Raw genomic sequence first — 18,407 nt, 5'->3', positions numbered from 1 at the left:
GTTCATCTTCAATGCTCTATTAAAGAAGTTTTAGGAAGAAATTAATATTTCATTGAAAGGAATTACATTCAGTTCGTTTCATACTGTACTAGTTTGTTCCGCACTTCACGATATCGCTTGATATTGGTACATCAAGATAATCCTCTTAATTTACGCTCTGTTCATGTGTGGGAATTAGTTTTCTCATTTTGTGTCTTTGCTTCTCATTCTTATCATCGATTGTGAAAAAAAATATACAAAAGGAAACCATTGAATACACGTCATAAATTGTACATATTTATCATTCATTGTAGCAACTTCATATAAACATTGAAATGTAAGAGTAACATTTTCGGAAGGCACCAAAATGTCAACTTTTAGTTCACCCTGGAAACAACGTTTTGTAGCAAAGGAGCGAGATTGTAACATCTAGACGAATTTCCGGGATAATTCCTGTGAATTTCTTATTCTTCTTATTGTACGTCATTTTTCTGCACTTTCAGGCAAATAGTAGATACGAGGACGAAAGATCCAGTGACACCTTTGTCCAGGTCGGAACTCGTGTCCGGAACATTCGGTAGAGAGATAATGTATTGATCACTATATGTACTCAGTCACCGTAGTGGCTCAAGAATATTAATCTGCCGCAGATTTTGGTTTCTTTTCAGTATAGAGGTTTGCCTGCTTTTTATAACGAACGTGATTCGCAATAGCTCTAGTTCATAATTTTCTAATAAATAAATTGTAATAACATTACAGTCTGCGTGTTCGAAACGAGGCAGCAAACACATCATGTTTACATTTGTTCGTTCGTGGATTTCCCCTACGTCACGTGTCCCTTTCAATTGTTGATATTGCATGATACACGAAACACTCCGTGGTGATGTGGTTAGCACAGCTCGCTACGGCGCCAGGTGTCTCGGGTTTAAATCCTGGACTAGACATTGTTGTCATTTGTTATTTCATTATATCATCCTCACCTTCGCGATTAGCCAAAGGTGGCACAAAGCGAATTAAAATAAACCAAATCAATCAATCAATGATGGAGATATTTTAGAATGAGTAAACTTGAATTTCAGTCTGCCCATTATTTGTCTTGGTCAGTTTATAAATGCTGTCAATGCTTCTTACAACATCGCAAGTATCATTAATGTTTTCGATTTTGCTCAGGCAAGACTCCCAAGTTGTTGTTTTCAAGTTGTCTCTCTTAACGAAGAACGCTAGTGGCAACCCTGCCACGCGTCCCTGGTAGTTATGTTAGAGCAAGCATTTGCTGTGTTTGGTTGCATACATACAGGATAGATTTTATGCGCTTATAGCGCAGAAACTAAGTGCTTTCGAGGTAAACTTTATAGGGAAAAGTTACTTGTTTTTATGATATCTACCGGCACCCGGCACCCAAGCGTTGTTGAAAGAGTTTAGCGACACCTTGTATAGTGGGGAATAAAGGATCAAACAAATATACAAATTAATGACTTAATAAGCGGAATATATATGAGTAAATAACAAAGAAAATATTATAAAGGTTATACAAAGTTTTGAATTTAGACTTACTTCAGAATAGGAACATAATTGTGCTTAACATTAACTTTGAACCATCAGGTTCTGAGTTAAAAGATTACAGAGTTTGGTACATAACTGTTATAAAACTATCGGGTTCTATGGTATAAACAATAATGTTGTGGTTTGCGTACAGGCCTTCTTGATTTGGCCTACAATCCATATCTATAATAATTCTAACTAATTATGGGTGTGAGAAAGTAAGTGTTAGAGTATGGAGTATAGGTTGGATCTTAGAGTAAGATTCTACGTGGTTACATACCTTACCCAAGGAATTGTGACCACGGACGAATCTTCGCAGTTGACGGTGAGGGTAACAGTGAGTCTAAATCTTTGAGCAAGACTTTAAAAGTCAAGCTATAGCAAAACATGGGAGGTTCCCGGTCCTGTGAAGTTCTCATCCTAAGGCAGAAAAGGATGGAGGATAGTGGCGTATAGGAGAAAAGAAAGACGGGGAATAAGTCATATGTGCGTCTGGTTATGCAATCGCCTTGTGGTTTGTAGATTATATTCTGTTTGCGTGTCCTCTTGCACATATGCAAGTAATTTGTCATTGTGGCAAATAGTCAGCGGAAAACTTGGTTTCTGTTGGTCTTATGCTTGTAACCTGGAGCTGTTAGACAGTAACCAATATATTATATTTGATAGCAGGAAGCTAGAAGGCAATTTTATAATCAAAGTTCATTTTGATGCACCTAGGCAATGTCAGTGATTGAACCTCAGTCCAACGACCATCACCATTCAATTACAAAGTTCTTATACTTGTGATACTGCTCACTCACTTTTATGTTATCTCCAAAAAAAAAGAAAGTGGGTGCCCACTGTCATAGGCAACTCCGAACAAAAATTTTGAAAAAGGTGGAGGGGTGTCAGAATTGGAGGTGACAATGAGTAATTTGAAAAAGGGCGATTGGGAAAAATGTAGAAAATCATGATGTTATCTTACAAGTGCATTACGAAACGAAAAGGTTGGTAATGTTAGGTGACCCACTCTGTATACAGGTGCTATGTTACGATATGTTACAAAATATACTATCACTTTTACAATCATTCATGAATTGCGATTGTCCTTCTTGACGTCTTTAATTTTACCAATTTATTTCGAGTTTCAGACAATATTGTGTTATGAGTAAGGTTCTAAAAATATGTATTGTTTATTTTAATTCGCATTTCTGCCACTATTGGCTAATCGCTAGGACGAGTATTTTCATAAGCCTAAAGTAATATTTTATCTAATTATAAAATCAACTTCATTGTCACGATTAACTTAAAAAGATAGAAAAACAACAAAATTCAAAATTTGAGTCAAACATTTTATTCTCCCCTTCCCCATACACAACTTCAAGATATACATTTGACTTATCAATCCCTAATACAAATGCAGTTTATTGAATATTTTTCAATTTACATTAAATTTACAACCTTTCAGCGTTGTAATTCGCCACTGGTATTCTAGCTTAATTTCTCCTTTCTGGTCATCATGTAGACCTTTTAATTGTGCTGAAGGTTCGACGATTCAAGGTTAGAAGTCCTTAATATATTGTGAACAGTTGTACATCAAATTCACTTTCAAAATATCGCTTTCGCTCAAGCCTACTCTTTGCCCTATGGACACTCCATCTTGCTGAAAAAGTAGAACACAAAAGTTAAGAAAGCAGAATAATATGATTGTGACATTCATAAGATCTATACTGAACCTAGATAGGAGAACTTGCAAGCAATTGATACAACTCACAACTCACAACACAACTCACAAACTCTGGAACTATTTTTCGAGATTATATGTGAATCTCAATCAGTCATAGCCAGATAAATAAAAGTATAATGCTGAATGTATTTGAATGAAATCTATTATGAAAAGTTATCCTAGTTCCGTAAGTGATTTAGCGCATATTATATCATATATTTTGTGGCCAATGCTTACTTATTTGCAAATCCGCAGGTATTTGTGTGAATATGCTGCAGAATACATTTATGGAAAGTGAATGGCGACTGTTGCGTAAATTTCCGTCAATATACAGGGTGAGTCACCTAACATTACCACCGGAAATAGTTCGTGAACAATAATAACTATTGAAAAACTACTTTCACAGACATAAAGGGGCTGATGAAATTAGTGGATACAATACGTTCAACTACGTAAGGAAGCATGATCTTCAACACAAACTTAAAGTTATCTTAAATGGAAACACTATATTATTTTAGTGCAATTGAAATTAGGAGAAAATACATTAAGAATGGCGGTTTCTTACATTGTTGTTCTGCAAACGTGAAGTTGACGTTTAAAACAAACATCTCAGAATTTGATTCGTGTGTCGTAACGAACATGTCACCCTTTTGACGTCATTCATGTACAGTCGTGGTAATGTTAGGTGACTCATCCTGTATTTTCGATCTCGCTCTCTCGCTCTCTCTGCCAGGGGCGGCGCCAGAAAATTCTGAACGGGTGGGCAGGATCCAAATAGTGATAAATTAGGGTGGGCAAATATAAAGTATATATATATATATATGAGCTTCACAAACATGCATTCTCTCGCCCCCTTCTCTCCCGATTTCGTTTGCATTTCATTCCGCATTTCTTTTTAATAGTGTACATTTTCTTATTTATCCTTTGCAAACCTTTTACTTCGGCTTGTATCTCTCCCTCTTTCTAACACACACTATATTCTCCCTATTCACTCCAATTGAAAAAACACTTGGCAGGATTTGGTCCAGGCCCATAGCCAGGATTTTATTTGGTGGGGGCGAGGTGGTGGCTCATCCTTTATCAGCATCCGTCATCTAAAGTCGAAAAAGTTGGGGGTAGGAGCCCAGAAGATGAATTTCTCAGTTTAATCCTACCAAGGAAATAAAATTAATTACCACCATACACCATTTAAATTAGATAATTGTAGGAATTCGGGGGGGGGCGCTTCAGCCCTCTTATCCCTCCCCCTGGCCATATGTCTTGACCCCCTCAAAGATCTGTTGCTGCTAATGGTTTTCTCCTCTGTCAATTCTTCTGTCTTTCCACTGTTAGTCTTGATATAATCTCCCTACTTCTCCATCATTTAGGTCCCCCTTGCTTTCAACTGCTCACTGTGTACTTCACTTTGTACAGAAGCAATTGTTAAGAAGCAATTTTCCACATACTACTTTATTAGGTGAACGGAGAAAATAAAGTACTGTTTAAGTCATGCAAAAGTTATGAAACGTACGGAAGAAATTCTTTACCAATGCAAAAGGCAGCGAAAGTTATTACAAGAAGTATTTATATTTGTGAAACCAGCGCCGCCCCCACGAGGACCTACATGGAGGGCAAAAATTTTTTAACAGCAAAAATATTTGAAATGTAATTTTTAGCATACACGGTGGAGGCACATGGTGGTTCGGATTCAATTTTAAACTGAAGATCCAGTCCCCACTACTTAGAACAAAAACATTAAAAAAACTCAAATGTAATTTTAGCTTTTTAGATTCGGAAAGCAAGTTACGTCAAAATTCGACACTTATAGTTGCGCTAGTTTCAACTACCTTACTTCATTTGCCACTATTCACGTTCTTTACAAGACGAAATACCTTGTTTCTTTTTTCGATACAACACATGCTCATTGAATCCTTGAATATACTCGTATGTCTGTTGTAAACACAGACAACAGTAAACATTTTTGTTGGATTTCTCCATAATTCAAATGAATGATCTTGAATATGTAATTTTAATATTGTGAGTTTTTAACTGGAAAGAGTGCTGCTTCCTGGATGAGGGTTAATGAATTATCCTTTTACTTGCCTCACGGTGGTTTTACAAATTGATAAGTGCATATGAATCTTAGCATTTAATTAATGTCTTATAGGGAAAGTTTTAAAACACACAAGGAACGCACAATTTTTGTTCATTGTGCATTAAACTTTCCCAGCACAAAAACGAGAATATTCACACAAGATATCACTGAAAAATGTTTAAAGAATAAATAAATTTGCTCAAATGAATATCCAAGAATCGATGCAATTATGTAAGCGATCACTTACTGAAGTAAATCTTTATCTGGCTAATGCAGAAAAAGAAATTTCTCGATAGGGTTCAATAGAAATATACATAGCGCTTTGGAAAACAAATAGTTTTACACACTATATTGTGGAAAGTAATTTAGACCAAAACAATCATCAAATTTGATCAGTTCAGGTAGCTACATACAAGCGCTTTAAAACTCTTAGAATAACTTTAATTTCTTTACAATTATCATCATAGGCGTCAACTTTAGAGGGGTGAGGAGGCACTTTCTGCAGTCTTGTATGACACTTTCTCTTATAGTTTGTTCTTCTTCTGTTCCACAAATCTCCTCATATCCGTTTTCTTTTAGGTCTTCATACTTCCTCTCGTACCATTCTCTTTCCAACACCACAATTGCTCCTCCTTTATCTGCCTGCTCTATCACCACATCACTTCGTGTCTTGATTTTGTTCATCCCTTCCCTTTCTTTCTGATTCAAATTATCTACTTTTCCTTGTTTTTCCATTTCTTTCTTCAGTATGGTAGCTGTTCTTCTAATCTTGTCTCATTCTGGTTCTTCTTTTATATGCAGCACTGCTTCTTCAATGTCATATTTCTTCATAATCTACATTTCTTTCTTTAACTTTGAAACCTCTTCCTCTCCTTTCTTCTTCAACTTTATTTTTAAATTTTTTATTTTCAAAAGAAAAGGCAGCTCGACATATTTGCCAAAGAAATACAACATGAAGAAAGAGGGATATTATTGGAACTCGAAATAGAAGAAGATGACAAGATAAGCTACCTAGATATATTGATGAAAAGGAAGAGAGGACAAGAAATTGAAACCGCTTGGCATCAGAAGAAGTGTGCAGCAGGGGTATTCTGCCACAAAAGAAGTGATGTAAGTGAGGTGACAAAAATAAATTTTATAAAGAATATGAAGGACAGAATCAAGAAAATATGCATGAAAGATTGTGAAAAAGAAGGCAAAATAAATAGCCTATGGAAACAGCTTGAAAAGAATGGCTATAAGAAGGAGGATAGACTGGACATAAACAAAAAAGGAAGAAAAGTGGCAGGGAAGAATTGGAAGAGAAAGAAAAAGAGGAAGATAAAGAAAAAGAGAGGAGGTTTGGAATAAGGAGTATGTGGAAGACCACAGAAAAGATATGCAAAGTGCTTAGGATAGCGGGCATTAAAACTTACAGGAAGAGAGGGAGAAGTATCTTAAGAATAGCGAAGAATGCAAACAAGAAAAAGGAAAACAGAGAAGAGGAAGAGGAAGGGATTATCTACGAAGTGAAATGTAAATAATGTCAGAGTGTGTACATAGGAGAAACTAAAAAGAGGTTGAAAGATAGGTTGAAACAACATAGGGATGATGTACGACTTAAGACAGGGAGAAATGCGATATTTAAACACACGAGAGAAACAGGACATGACATAGAGTGGGATGAGTCTAAGCAGATAAGAAGGGAGAAGAGAATACTAGTGAGAAAATGGAAGGAGTCCAAGTAAATAGAGAAGAAAGGTGAAGAAGACTCAATGAACTGGAATGGGGGACTGAAGATAAACAAAGAATGGAAGAAGGTGTTAGAAAGAGTGGAAAGGACAAGAGAGAAAGAGGAGAGAAGAAGGAAGAAGAATGAAGGAAAAGGAGCATGAGATAAAGAGTCCAATAACATTCTAGATGGAAGAAAATATGTTTAGCATTTTAGGTGAAAGTACGGTTGACAAGGGAAAGCCACCTGCTAGAATGTTCCAGAACAACTTTCTAATAGTCTGGAGGGTAGTAATGTTTGTGTATATATATATCGTCCTGTTTTGTACCTTTTTACATTAGTACTTGGTGCAGAGTCTGAAGAAGATCTTGCCCGACCCTGTGACCGAGCGGTTATGATAAACATATGAAGAATGGCCCTAAAGAAAGTCTGTAAGTACTTTTGTTATCCAACATTTGACATAAAAGATGTGTTATTAACTAGAAGTGTTCATGTTCCCTTCTCTTACCCCCTTTTGTTGGTATTGAGTGTAAGAGAAGGTTTTGTTTACGGGTTGAGTTAAGAGATATATTTAACAGAAATGTTAGTAACGGGTACTTTTTGGTGTGTATTTATATTACTTGTCACGGAAAACCTAGATTGGAATACCATAAACGATATGGCGCAAGATACAATATTTTATTTAGCCACGATTAATATAAATAAATTTCAGTGTATGATGTTTGATCAGGTGATTGGTGTGAAATATTCCATACATAGCCAGAGTATAAATTATAGCTATTTTTTTGTTTCATTTTAAGAATCTTGTTGTGTAAGGTAGACCTAACAACAGTAAAACCATGTATATATTTAACAGTATTGTAAAAGCAAGTGTTTACATATCCATAGTGATGCTTACCATCATTAGACTTGCTAGTATAAACATAAACAAACTACAAAACAAAACAAAACAAAGTGCATTGGGGGAATTTCTAATTCAGTCCGCTATATATATTGCTCTCATTCAAGAAGTAGCAATAACTAATTATGAGTTACCCGTTAGTTATATTGTCTATAATAATTCCACATATTCAGCACAAGAAACAGCTGTATTAGTTCGAGACAATATACATGTATCAAATGTAGAATACCATCCGAGTGGTAGAATTACAACTGTACAAGAGGAAAACCTGTGGATATGTAATCTGTAAGCGCCTTCTGGTAGTAATCAAAGGCAGCAACGCAATGAATTTTTCGCAACTGAAGTAGCGACGGAACTTCAAGGTAATAAGCAACATATTATTTGTGGAGGCGATTTTAATTGTGTTTTGTTGCCATTGGATTTAATACATCCAATGCGCTGCAACAGTTGGTAATTGGGTTTCAATGGAAAGATGCATGGGACACTTTGCACCCAACAAGTGCAGGCTTCACATATGTAAAGGATGGGGCTGCTTCACGGTTAGATAGATTTTATGTTTCACAATCAATTATCCCTAATATCACTAATGTTAATATGGTGCCAACTTGCTTCTCAGATCATAGTGCAATTATAATGGCGGTAAATATGCAACTGCCAAATATACAATATGGGTATGGATATTGTAAAATGAATATATCTTTATTTGATGATCCACTTTTTGCTGACAAATTCCAAGGGAAATGGAAGTATTGGGAACAATTAAGGGCGAAACAAATAAATATAATTAAGTGGTGGGATGAATATCTAAAGCAAGCTATCACACAATTTTGTAGACAATATAGTAGGGAAAGAAACCAGGATTGGAATAATAAATACAATTTTTATTATAAAGTGTTGAGAGAGTTAACTGATGAAGGGGTAAGAGGGGGAAAAGTGCAACAGAACATTAAACAAGTACAGGCAATATTGTTGCAATTACACGCGCAAAAAAATAAGTGGGTGCAAAATACGTAGTAAACTTTTACCTTTTGACCCTCTTCAAATGGCCAATATTAGTCATGTTCTACATGAACGTAATCGTGGAAAACGCTAAACGATTAATAAGATAATAGACGAAGATAATTCTGAACATAGTAATGTGACTGGCAAAAAGGAAATCTTTTACCGCGCTTATCACTCTAGATTTCAAGGAACAAGTTATGATCCAGCTCAGGAACAAATATTTTTACAACAAGTTCCGGAAATTTTTTCTGTTAATGACAACTTGCGGATTGAAAAGACCTTTACAGCTGCTGAGGTGTACGAAGCGATTCTAGGAATGAAGAATAACTCATCGCCAGGAATAGATGGTATTCCCATGGAATTTTATAAAAGATTTTGGTCACTTGTAGGTAATATTGTGACAGACTGGATAAATGCAGTATATAATCAACACTGCTTGGGAAGGACGAGCAATACAGGTGTAATCGTCCTGGTTCCCAAAGTTCCTAACCCTACGATAGTAAAGCACTATAGACCTATATCTTTGTTGTGCACGGATTATAAAATTTTTGCACGATGTTTACTTCGTCGTCTTTTTCCCTATATGGAAAGAATGATCGGTGTCCATCAATACTGTTATGGTAATAATAGATCGATCTTTACTGTTTTAAAGACAATTCGTGATGTCATAACTAGTTATAGACCGTAACGCAACTCCCATCCTGCGTTTGGGATCGAACCAAGAACCTCTAGATTGAATTGGGTGATGTAGTTATTTCTCATTCATCTCTCAGATGGTTATCACTCGCTTGGCCTAAATGTGATAAATGCAAGAGGTTACTTTTAAAGGAATGGCGATAGAAATTAACTTAGATTAGATATGGGTTTTATACTCTCCATGACTGAACCGACATGGATTGGTTAAGAAAAGGATATTACTTGCCTTACAAATATATGAAGATTGTTCCTACGCTTGTCCTCTCAACTATCACTTGTCTGACCTCCCTGTCAGACATTGAATCTATCACACACCATCGTCCAATAATCGTTCTCCACTTTGCTCCTCTCTCACAATCCGCAGACCTTACTCTCTCTCCTATCCTCGTCAACTGATCACACCTCCTGACAATTCCAACACTCATGCCACATATGCGTTCCAAGTCAATCACCCGACCTTTGCCTGATTACTTATTCAGCATTCCTTTCTCTGATACCTGCTATGCTAAGACTTTATACTTCTTACCCAATACCTTGGGTACGATACGAGACATACGAACATACAAGGTCACCATGGTATAGTGGCATTGGATTTCAAAATGCTTTCGATACTGTACAGCATTTGTATATGCTGTATTTTGAAGGATAGGTTGTAGTCCAAAATTTGTAAATGCGATTAAGAGTTTATATACTGATGCCAAATCGTGTGTAAAAATCAATGGTTTTTTAACTAAAACAAAGGGGTGTCATACAAGGTGATCCCATGTCTACGATAAGTTTTTGTTTAGCGTTAATGCCATTTTTAAAGCTACTTGAAATGCAATTGCAGGGGTTAAATATTCACTCAACAACGATAAAATTATTAGGTTATGCTGATGATGTCACTGTGTTTGTGAAATTGCCGACAGATATGGAAATACTTGAAAATGTGATAGAAAAATACAACTCGGTGGCGGGCCTAAAGCTTAACTATAATAAAACTCATTGGATGCACTTAGATGCTACAAACCACTCGTATCAAAACGATAAAATTCAAAAAGTAAATGTACTGAAAATACTTGGAATTATTTTTACCCACTCTTTACAAAAAATGATTGCGCAAAATTATTCAACATGTATTGCTGGACTGAAAAGTGTGCTTAAACAAAACAAACTTCGTGCCCTTAGCTTGGTTGCCAGGGTAGCCTTTGTAAATATTTATGCCAGTTCAAAGCTCTGGTTTGTGGCACGAGTGCTTCCGATGAGGAAATTGGATTTTGTACAGATAAGGAGTGCGATAAACTGGTTTGTTTGGGCACACCAAATGCTGCGGGTGAGTCACGAGAATGTATGTCTACCAGTACTGTGCGGTGGACTTGGCCTGACGCACGTCGAGTTAAAGAGCCAAGCTCTCCGCGTACAAGCAGATATGTCAATGTTAGTAAACTTCCCAGACAGTTTAACGGGTGTAATACTTAAGCAGATTTTGGACACCATACCATTGCTGTCTCCGATCGCTATAGCAACGGTGCCACCGCATTATAAATATTTACAATAATCAGTGCTAGAAATTTGTTATATCCTACTTTCAGCGAAACCTCTTGAAATACCAAAAGTATCTCAATTATACAAGGTACGTTGTTTGGCAACACCGCCTAGCTGCAAGATAATGATTAAACAACCAACCCATCCCTGGCACAAGATATGGAACAATGTTCAAGCACCACATTTATCGTCCTTGGTAAAATCTGCGTGGTACTGTGTGGTACAGGATATAGTGGTGACGGAAGAGGAATTACATAAATTAAAACTGTTACAAGACCCACTATGTGGTAGGTGTAAATAAAATGGTTCGATTTCACACTGGCTAAGTGAATGCATACGGACACGTGAAACATGGAAATATCTATGTGTGTTATTAGGTAAAATTTGTCGCACCCATCCCAATGCGTTTAGTGTGCATAACACAATGTTACCTACGTTTTCGTATTTTCCATGTACTAAATTGCGTAGTGTACAATGGTTGGTTGGACAGTATATATTGTTTGTCTGCATATACAAAGGTATAGATTTTCATGATCAATTTTTAATATATGTTAAACAGGAATATAATAATGTGCCTCAAGATAAAAGAAAAATATTATTCGCACATTTTTTAAAGGTGCTGATGGAATGTTAAAGTACAAAGAACTATTGATATACAAAAAAAAATTACTGTATGAAAGAAAAATTGTAAAAAAAAAAGTGGTTAGCACATCGCGCTGCGACGCCAAGGGTCCCGGGTTCGTATCCCGGTCGGGCTTGGTTGTTTGTGAATGTCCATTCATCAATTTCATCATTTCATCACTCATCCCCATCTTCGCAAATTAGCCAAGGGGCACAAAACGCAAAGTAAAATAAACTAAATCAATCAATCAATCTGAAGAAGACCTTGCTAGAAGGTTGAAACGTTACGTTTAGTTTATGTTTTATAATAAAATATATTTCTGTCTTGGTCAGCATATTGAGTTTTTTAACGTTAATAATTAAAATAAATAATACAGTGTGTAGTATGCTCTCTAGAAAAAATATAGTTTAAAATTATTCAAGTCTGCTTGAAAAAAGGAATAACATCCATATACACATTATTCTAATTAAAATCTACAAAATTTTTACAACTGGTATCTCAGAAAAAAATATTATAATTCAATTTTCTTTCTTTTAATGAAGAAAAATCGCCAACTATTCTATCAAAATTGAGCATTTTTTTGTATATTTTTCAGTTGACAATATATTGAGAAAGTATATGACGTCTTTCAACCTATTGAGGACAAAAAGCTTTGAATTGCTTCCCCGTGCATTACGCCAGACTCTGAAACCTATGTTAAGGGATGATCAAAGATCATACGGATTTGTAGCACTTTAAGGGACGAAAAACTTTCAGATGGTTTCCGTTGATAACAGTTTGTCGCCATGAACCGTTGTCATGAATTCATGAGCAATCGAAGAAACCTCTCAGACAATAATTGGAATTTTGTTTGACATGGCTTTGGTTTAGAAGTATTACTTAGGTTTCTTGTTTATTTATCTTTTAAATCAGGTTTACAAACAATCTTGTTTAAAGCATGTCGTAGAAAAAAAAAGTACAACACACATATCGTTGCCGTTGCGTAGGGGGCTCGCTAACCTTCGCTATTGTTGCCATATTGTCATTCCATTCCTGGACACACTCGCGCAAACATCATTGAAAGCAATTTAATAGCGTTCCAGCTCGCGGTTCACACCGTTCGGCAGGGACGGTAATGTGGCAATATAGCACGGCGTAGTGGTTGCTTCTTTTATGCAGTGCATGTTCATTGGCTAGCTAGTAACTAGTGTTGCCAACTGTAATAATGAAGCACTATTTCTGTCACGGTAGGCGAAAGGCAGGTAAAGTGACGGTGAGTTTTGTTGGATTGGAAGCACCATATTTTTATTTTATACTAAGTATTTGACCGGTTTGACGTTGTGTGCGAGTGCTTCTGAACTGTAGACAATTTGCCGAACCCATAGCTGTGTTCAATGTTATCTACTGGTTATAATCAGGGCTAGGATTTATAGGTAAATACATACTTTTAGTTTGACGAAATATCGCTGAAATTTTGTGATATCTTTGCGAATAGTAATGTTTGTAGTGATTTAAGGTACATTTTATTGTCAATATTTTTCCATATTTCTAACTTTATTAAATACTTACTTTTACATATTTAAGGAAAATATACTTAATTTTACATATTTCAACAGGTTTAATTCACAAATTGTTCATATTTCATAATATTGGAATTGTTCAAAAGAAATAAATTATGTGGCTCCAACAGCATTTCAACTCTTGGCTCCGGCACGTGTTCTTGTAGAAATGGCATAGAGGAGGCTGTCATTTTTGCTGCTTAATGCGATGCATATTGTTTTCTGTGTTAAAATTGCCATGCTTTGATGGGTGACCAAGTACATAGCAGGGCCGGCGGAAGGGGAGGGCGAACCGTGCCACCCCCCAGAGCTGCAAATTTTCAGGGTGGCAAAATTTGAAGAGAAGAAAAAAATAAGCCTATTGAAAACTGTGGTCGAGCGAGATTTATTTATTTATTTATGTATTGAGAAAATTTCAGATACAGCACAGGTGGCCATTTTACACTGAAATTGTCAACAATGAGAAAGCAATAATTATAATAAGCATAAAAATAAAAAAAAATAAAAAATAATTAAGAGTAACAAAACAACATAAAAGTGAATAGCAAATGAACAAAAAAATAAGTAAAAGATGGCACTATGTGATATTAATTACAAGCATACAAGAGGACAGGAAGAAAGTTAGAAACAGTTCCTGGAAGAACGACACGTTGTTGGCGATCACTAAGGTAATCTGTGAGAAGGGTTAGAAATTTGCCATGAATGTTGAATCTATTGCATAATTTGTGAATCAGAAGACGATGACTAACAGTATCAAAGGCTTTGGCCAGATCAAAGTATATTACATCTAATTGTGAATTATTTGAAATGCATTTCATAGCATGTGAGAGTAAAACAGACAGGTTTGTAAGACAGGAGCTACCAGGAAGAAAACCATGTTGCTTAGAGCTTAAGTACGGAAAAACAAATTTGTACAGTCTGTCTTTGATTACTTTTTCACAGATGATGGACAGAGGATAGAGTAAGGAGATTGGTCTGTAAGATGAAACAAAATTTTTGTTACCACTTTTGTGAATCGGTGTGATGTTAGCTTGTTTCCAAGCGTGAGGAGAGATGCCTTCCGAAAAACATCTGTTCAAGAGAATGGAAAGGGGATAGCACAGGGATTGCACAGTTTTCCTGAGGAACATGGTGTTGATATCGTCCGGTCCTAGGGCACGGTGAGCAGAAAGAGACGACAATAGATTCTTCACCTCATCGGGTGTAGTGACAAGCGCTTAATAGTATTGAAATAGCATAAGAAGTCTCATTATTTATTTTATATTTTGATGTTTTACTTAGGAATATATTGATTTTCAATTTCCGGTTCCTGCGTAATGACGGGGGGGGGGGGGGGGGCTGTTCGAAATAGAGCGGCATCTGCCGCCACCGTCCAGGGAGGCAAAATGACTAGCGCCGGCCCTGGTTCATAGCAAAAGAAAAAGCCGCGCAGCTTATCATCTAGTGGCAGTATATGTTGGTCTTGTTTTGGAAGCCGGCATCGTTTGTAAATGTACAACAAAGGCAACCGACTGTCGCCCATCACAGAGAGGAAATAATAATACTGCTTGAGGCGGAGTGTTGTGGTCCAATTGTCGCGGTTTAACACGTTGGCATGTTATTATCTGCCGTTGCAGTTCCGTACAAGTGTATACGGGTTTTGGGAGTGAACAGTTAGAACGCCACCAGTGCAATAATGCAATGGAAAATAATCTTTTTTTAAATTTTGTTTGAAGTCACTCCAATAAGGAATCGTATGAAGAAGTTTTCTTTGCAGCAATTTTGGTAATTTTACGTATTTGTTAGTTCATATTTTGCGAATTTTTAGTCCATATGTATGTAGCTACATACAAAGCCACTTGTTAGTACATATTAATCCTAGTCCTGGCATAATGCATGACGTTTATTTATTTATTTTTAATTATTTTTTTATTATTATTATTTAGTTTATTTTACTTCGCGTTTTGAGCATCTTGGCTAATTTGCGAAGATGGGGATGAGTGATGAAATGATGAAATTGATGAATGGACATTCACAAACAACCAAGCCCGTCCGGGATTCGAACCCGGGACCCTTGGCGTCGCAGCGCGATGTGCTAACCACTTTTTTTTTTTTTTTTTTTTTTTTTATTTCCTTTACTATTTACATCTGATTATAACAAACTTTCATGATTACTATACAGGTTTTACAAACTAGGATATATTACATTTAGAAAATTTGCATAGACATTGTTCTGTTTGTTTGCCGACATATTTTGAAATGTGTGCCTTAAATAATGCACAAATTGTTCATGAAAGTCAAGTTGCTGATAAGTAGCGGCAAACCAAGCATAGTGGCCCAGTAACCACAATACACTGTTCTGTTTCTTGTTAGGGAAATAACTAAAATTGGGAAACAGAAGATGATCAATTGTAATATTCGTCTCATTGGTACGACAAATGACACTTACGAGTTTCGCAACATATTTCCATGACGTAGCAGTTATTAAGCATTCACTGAGCTTATGCACTAAACTATCAGGCACGTTACATATTACACATAATGACGAATCTGCCAAGTGCAGATCATAAAGTTTCACTCGAGTCAGCAGTATTTGATGCACTATAACGAACCACGCCGATCGTATTCTTGTTGGGAGATGCTTCGCGTGTATATTTTTCCACACCACAGGCCAACGAACTTCCGGGTGTCTTGCAACTATCTTAACAGCCTGTTGAGACGCTACACGCATTCTTCTGTACATTTGCGACACCACTGGAACAGGCAGGGTAGGAGTTTGTAACAAGCCATAGCAGATCTCTACTAAGGTATCACGGAGGTACCTAAGGTTGGGGGGAATTGAGGTCACGTTTATGGGAGACTCCAACGGTATACGAGCCAAGCAGTATCGAAGGACGTAACTGGTAATGCTATCCGGCCTCTGAATCATCGTCTCGATGTCCGCTTGAATGCGGAGCGCCTGGCTCTTATGTTGCACGTGTGCAAGATTCAAGCCTCCTCCTGTATTATGTAAACACAAGGTCTCGTGCTTAACTCGTAACAACTGCCCATTCCACACAAACCAATTCACCGCACTTTTCAGTTTTGCTACATCTAGCATACGCATTGGAATTATTTTTGCTACAAACCAGACTTTCGACAGTGCATATACATTGACAAACGTGACACGTGCTTGCAAACTAATAGTTCGAAACTTATTAATTTGCAACACTGCTTTAACGCTCCCAATCACTCTATCATAATTTACGTGTATCATTTGTTGCAGAGAAGGCGTAAAGACTACCCCAAGAATTTTTAAGGCGTTAACAACAGGGAAGTGTTGTACAGGTGTGTTGGATGGGGCGGTATTTAAATACATCAGACAAGATTTTTTTACATTAATGTGGAGGCCTGAATGCACGCCAAATGCCGTCGTTAATTTATGAACCATATCGACATCCACAGGTGACTGAACTAAGATGCTGACATCTTCCGCATAAGCTAACACTTTTAGAGACTTCGACAGGATAGTAATGCCTTTTAGCTGTGCTTCCAAAGAAGTAAGCAGGGGACTTAGGGAAATACAGAACGCTAGCATAGATAGGGGATCTCCCTGTCGGACACCTGTCATTATGCGAAGCGATTTTGTCAAAAAACCATTAATCTGTATTCGCGATTCAGCATTGTGATAAAGCCCCTGCAACGCTGCGAGAAATGTCCCGCGTATTCCAAGTTTTTGAAAAACATGAAACATATAGTTATGGGTCAGAGAGTCGAACGCACGTTCGAAATCCAGAGCTAGAATCGCTTCATCTTGTGAACTTTTTGTATTGTGATGATTAGTAACTACCTCACGCAGCGTTTGCAGCACTTCATAAATGTTTTTGTTTCCACCATATACATATTGCATATCACCCACCAAGTTGGTGGAGTATGGCATTAAACGTGCAAGCATACATCGTGAGAAAATTTTATAGTCTGAGCACAAGAGAGTAATGGGGCGATAATGCTTAATTTCTGTCGGCTTTGCGCATTTCGGTACCAATACTATAATTCCGGTCTGGGAAGTTTTACCCATTTTCTGTTGCTGAAAGACAGCATTGACCCACTCAGTTAAGGTCTGCCCCATTAGCGTCCAAAAAGTTTGAAATAAACTTGTAGGAAGCCCATCAACACCAGGGGCGGAGAATGGCTTTGCCGCTTTCACTGCTTTATACACTTCTTCGATTGTGAAATCCGCGTCCAACTTATTTCTATCTTCATCTGAGAGTACCTCCGACACGGCATCCACCACTGTACCATAATTTGAGTTGTCCATGTGCTTCTGCGAAAACATCAAACTAAAGTGCTCATATATTTTACCTTGTATATCCTTAGGTGCTGTGATTTTATTACCCGCACCATCTGAGAGTTCAGTGATGATTTTACGTTGTGCATTATGTCGTTCTTGGATCACGTGACTAATCGAGACAGCTTCTTCATGGTCCACCTGAGGAAGTCTACTTCGAATTTTAGCACCCATACGTTTGTGCGCTGTCATGCGTAAGAGAATAGCCTGTACACGTTTTATATCAGTGTTGACCGGTCTCCCTGCCGATGCTTCGTCTATTAATTCGCGCAAAACTCGATAATAAAACTGATATTTATTATTCCAATCACGAGACCTCTCTTTACAGTATGCTAAACAGAATCGTTTAATTGCCGGTTTTAAGAACTCGTCCCACCAACGAAGGATGTCAGTATGTCGAAGGCGGTGCGCCTCCCAAAGACTCCATTGCTCATGAAATGCTCGTTTGAAATCGTCATCAGAAAGGATTGACGTATTCAATTTCCAATACCCATATCCCCGAGGCACTAAGGGAAGATCAATGTTAATTGCCATTACCACTACCAGATGGTCCGAAAATCATGTAGGTGTGAGGTAAATCGAAGTTACTTTCTGACGCAGTAACGGGGTAACATAGAACCTGTCCAAACGGGACGCACAATTGTCTCTAATGTATGTATATCCCCTCTTACCGAAATGTTTATCTGTCCAAACGTCTACAAATTTAAAACCCGACACCAATTTTTGAAGAGAATTTGATGTGTAAAAACCAGGACGTTGATCTTGTGGTCGCAATACGCAATTAAAGTCCCCGCCACATATGATATG

At 37.1% G+C, this 18,407-nt stretch overlaps 1 protein-coding gene across 1 annotated transcript in view; it reads right to left on the bottom strand.

Annotated features, from left to right (window-relative positions):
- Positions 1–2,866: 2,866 nt before the first annotated feature.
- Positions 2,867–18,407, bottom strand: part of LOC145990233 (zinc metalloproteinase nas-14-like) — a 63,825-nt gene continuing 48,284 nt past the window's right edge. The window contains exon 5 of the mRNA XM_083125907.1: positions 2,867–3,163. Coding sequence (XP_082982033.1) covers positions 3,062–3,163 — 102 coding nt within the window. The 3' untranslated portion in view covers positions 2,867–3,061. The remainder of the gene's footprint in view (positions 3,164–18,407) is intronic.

Source organism: Lepisma saccharinum, chromosome 7 (genome assembly GCF_977018435.1).
Source record: "Lepisma saccharinum chromosome 7, izLepSacc3.1, whole genome shotgun sequence".
NCBI classification, from domain to species: domain Eukaryota; kingdom Metazoa; phylum Arthropoda; class Insecta; order Zygentoma; family Lepismatidae; genus Lepisma; species Lepisma saccharinum.
The sequence above is the reverse complement of the archived record's forward strand: the minus strand, read 5'-3'. Positions and strand labels throughout refer to the sequence as shown.